Source organism: Octodon degus, unplaced genomic scaffold (assembly GCF_000260255.1).
Source record: "Octodon degus isolate 3935 unplaced genomic scaffold, OctDeg1.0 scaffold00050, whole genome shotgun sequence".
NCBI classification, from domain to species: Eukaryota; Metazoa; Chordata; class Mammalia; order Rodentia; family Octodontidae; genus Octodon; species Octodon degus.
In genome coordinates this window covers 7,669,907-7,672,208 of record NW_004524626.1, presented here as the reverse complement: position 1 = coordinate 7,672,208, position 2,302 = coordinate 7,669,907, and the positions used below count along the sequence as shown (strand labels likewise).

The 2,302-nt window shown below is 52.9% G+C and overlaps 2 protein-coding genes across 8 annotated transcripts in view; one reads left to right on the top strand and one right to left on the bottom strand.

The window, feature by feature from the left end:
* Tle2 (transducin like enhancer of split 2) overlaps positions 1-1,162 on the top strand; it is a 21,347-nt gene extending 20,185 nt beyond the window's left edge. For all 7 annotated transcript variants that reach the window (XM_004632719.2, XM_023716759.1, XM_023716760.1 and 4 more), the window contains one exon: positions 914-1,162. In XM_004632719.2, the coding sequence (XP_004632776.1) occupies positions 914-1,021 (108 nt within the window). In that variant the 3' untranslated portion in view covers positions 1,022-1,162. The remainder of the gene's footprint in view (positions 1-913) is intronic.
* A 941-nt stretch (positions 1,163-2,103) lies between these two features.
* Tle6 (transducin like enhancer of split 6) overlaps positions 2,104-2,302 on the bottom strand; it is a 3,411-nt gene continuing 3,212 nt past the window's right edge. Inside the window, exon 7 of the mRNA XM_023716901.1 lies at positions 2,104-2,297. Coding sequence (XP_023572669.1) covers positions 2,193-2,297 — 105 coding nt within the window. The 3' untranslated portion in view covers positions 2,104-2,192. The remainder of the gene's footprint in view (positions 2,298-2,302) is intronic.

Genomic DNA, 2,302 nt, shown 5'->3' with positions numbered 1-2,302 from the left:
GGCATGTGGTGCTGGGGGATTGAACCGTGGTCCCTGTGCTTTGCTAAGCTTGTTCTAAGTAGGTGCTTTAGACCACTGAGCCATCTCACCAGCCCACCATTGAGGCTTTTGAGGAAGAAAGTTTACATTGGCACAGGCAGGTGTGCATTCCAAAGCCTTCTTGTCCTCACCAACAACTGTTACTGTCCTTTTAAAAAGGTGTATGCCTTGGGGGTGTAGAGTAGTGCTTACATTTTTTAAGACTGAAAGCCAGGTGTGGTGGTGCATGCCTGTAATTCCTGAGCTCAGGGAGCCTGAGGCAGGAGGATCACCATGAGTTTGAGGCCAGCCTGGGCTATATAGTGAATTCAGGCAGGGCTCAAAGTCATGATCTTCCTGCCTCAGCCTCTAAGTACTGAGATGACAGGCATGTGCCACTGCGCCTGCCCAGAGATAGCTTTTTTTTTTGCAAGTGCTTATTCTACTGAGCCATCTTTCCCCGCCCCCAAGATAGCTTTTTTGAAAAGGCTCTTAGTACAGGTGACTAACCTCAAGCTTGTTCAGAATACTTTATCAGGCACAGTTGAGGAAAATTACCTCAAACATTTGTCTTGTAAGAAAGCATCAGATATCTGATGTAAGAATCAAACCCTATCCAAAATAGCAGGATGTTGTGCAGGTCCCCTGCCATGGTGGTACAGCCAAACCCTTGTAAGTCGAGGTGCTGTAGGTGGAGCCATTGTTGGTCGGCACCATCTGCAGGGCCCCTGGCCAGCAGGCTGCTCTCGGCCACCTGGACGTGCTGTCTACATGCCCACCCTTGGGGCAGGTGCCGGTGCCCACCTGCCAGCCCAAGCTTCTGAACATCCTCTGGGTAGTTGGGAGCCTAGAACCAGGCTGACTAATGGGCCTCTTCCTCCTCCCTTCCCGGCAGTCCAAGGAGTCCTCCTCGGTCCTGAGCTGCGACATCTCCAGGAATAACAAGTATATCGTAACTGGCTCGGGAGACAAGAAGGCTACTGTGTATGAGGTGGTCTACTGAGGCCCCGCCCAGCTCCTGGGGATGGAGACCCCCTCTGGCCAGGTCCCTCTGGTCATGGCTGACACCTCACCCTCCCTTTGCTGCTGGGGTCAGGTCGATGGACCCAGCGTTCTGGGAAATAAATATATTTATCAGAGCTGGGCTGGGACAGGCTGTGGCTAACTTTGGGAGCATCACCGGGCAGGATGAGCCAGGCGGGGCTGTGTAACAAGCATCCCCTCTTGTCACTTAAGTGGGCTGTCTCAGATTCCTTCTTGTGCCACCTGGCCCCACCACCTCACTTCACGTGGCAGACTTGAGCTGCTCGCTGCTTTTAGTATTTCTAGGAGTGTGTATGTTTTACAAAATTCTGGGTTTGTGAGGGGTTTTTTAAATTTTTTTTTTTAACGTATTTAGTACAGGGTCTCACTACACAGATTGGACTCATAGTGATCCTCTTGTTTTTAGTTAGCCTCCCAAGCACTGGGATTACAGGTGTGTACCACCCAGTCTCAATCACTGTCTTAGCACGCCCTAGGGATAGAGCCAGCATGGCATGCCAGGGATTGAACCCTAGTCCCTGCATCTGCCTAAGCAGTGTGGCTTTAGTTTTATAGTACCAGGGATTGAACCCAAGGATTTCATGCTGAGCTCCTCAGTATGCAGTTCCGACTGGTTTTGAGCTCACTAGCCCAGGCTGGTCTGGAACTCGCAGTGATCCTCCTGCCTCAGCCTCCTGAGTGCTCAGATGGCAGGCCTGTGCCACAGAAGCCTGGCTACCTGTAAATGAACTTTAGTCCCTCCGCTGTGCACACTGGGTCTGAGTCTGCTATGGGGCATGCTGGGCACTGCAGGCTGCTGAGCACTGTTCCTGGCCCCCACCGGCTTTATGTTAGTGTCCCATGGGTGGGTCACCCCAGACCCTCAGACACTCATGGGAAGGGTCTCACAACTTTTCTGTGCCAGGGAAGTGGCGGTCACCACCTCCTTCAACCCCTTCTCTGATGGCTGGTGGCAGAAAGGACAGGGAACACCACTGCTGCTCTTATCCTCTTTATTATGTGAGACACGGACACAGCCCCTCATCCCTGGGCCCCTGGACACATCCCACAGGGGGCCCAGTGACCTCAGCTCCCCATTTCCATCCATAACGGCTTGCAGGACAGAAAAAGAAGTGAAGCCGTCCAAGCCCTCAGTAGGTGACCTGGTACACGGAGACCCAGTCCTTGGCGCCTGCGATGATCAGCCGGTTGTTGGCGGACACATCACAGCAGGTGATGCAGGCTTTTTCAGGCATCTGGA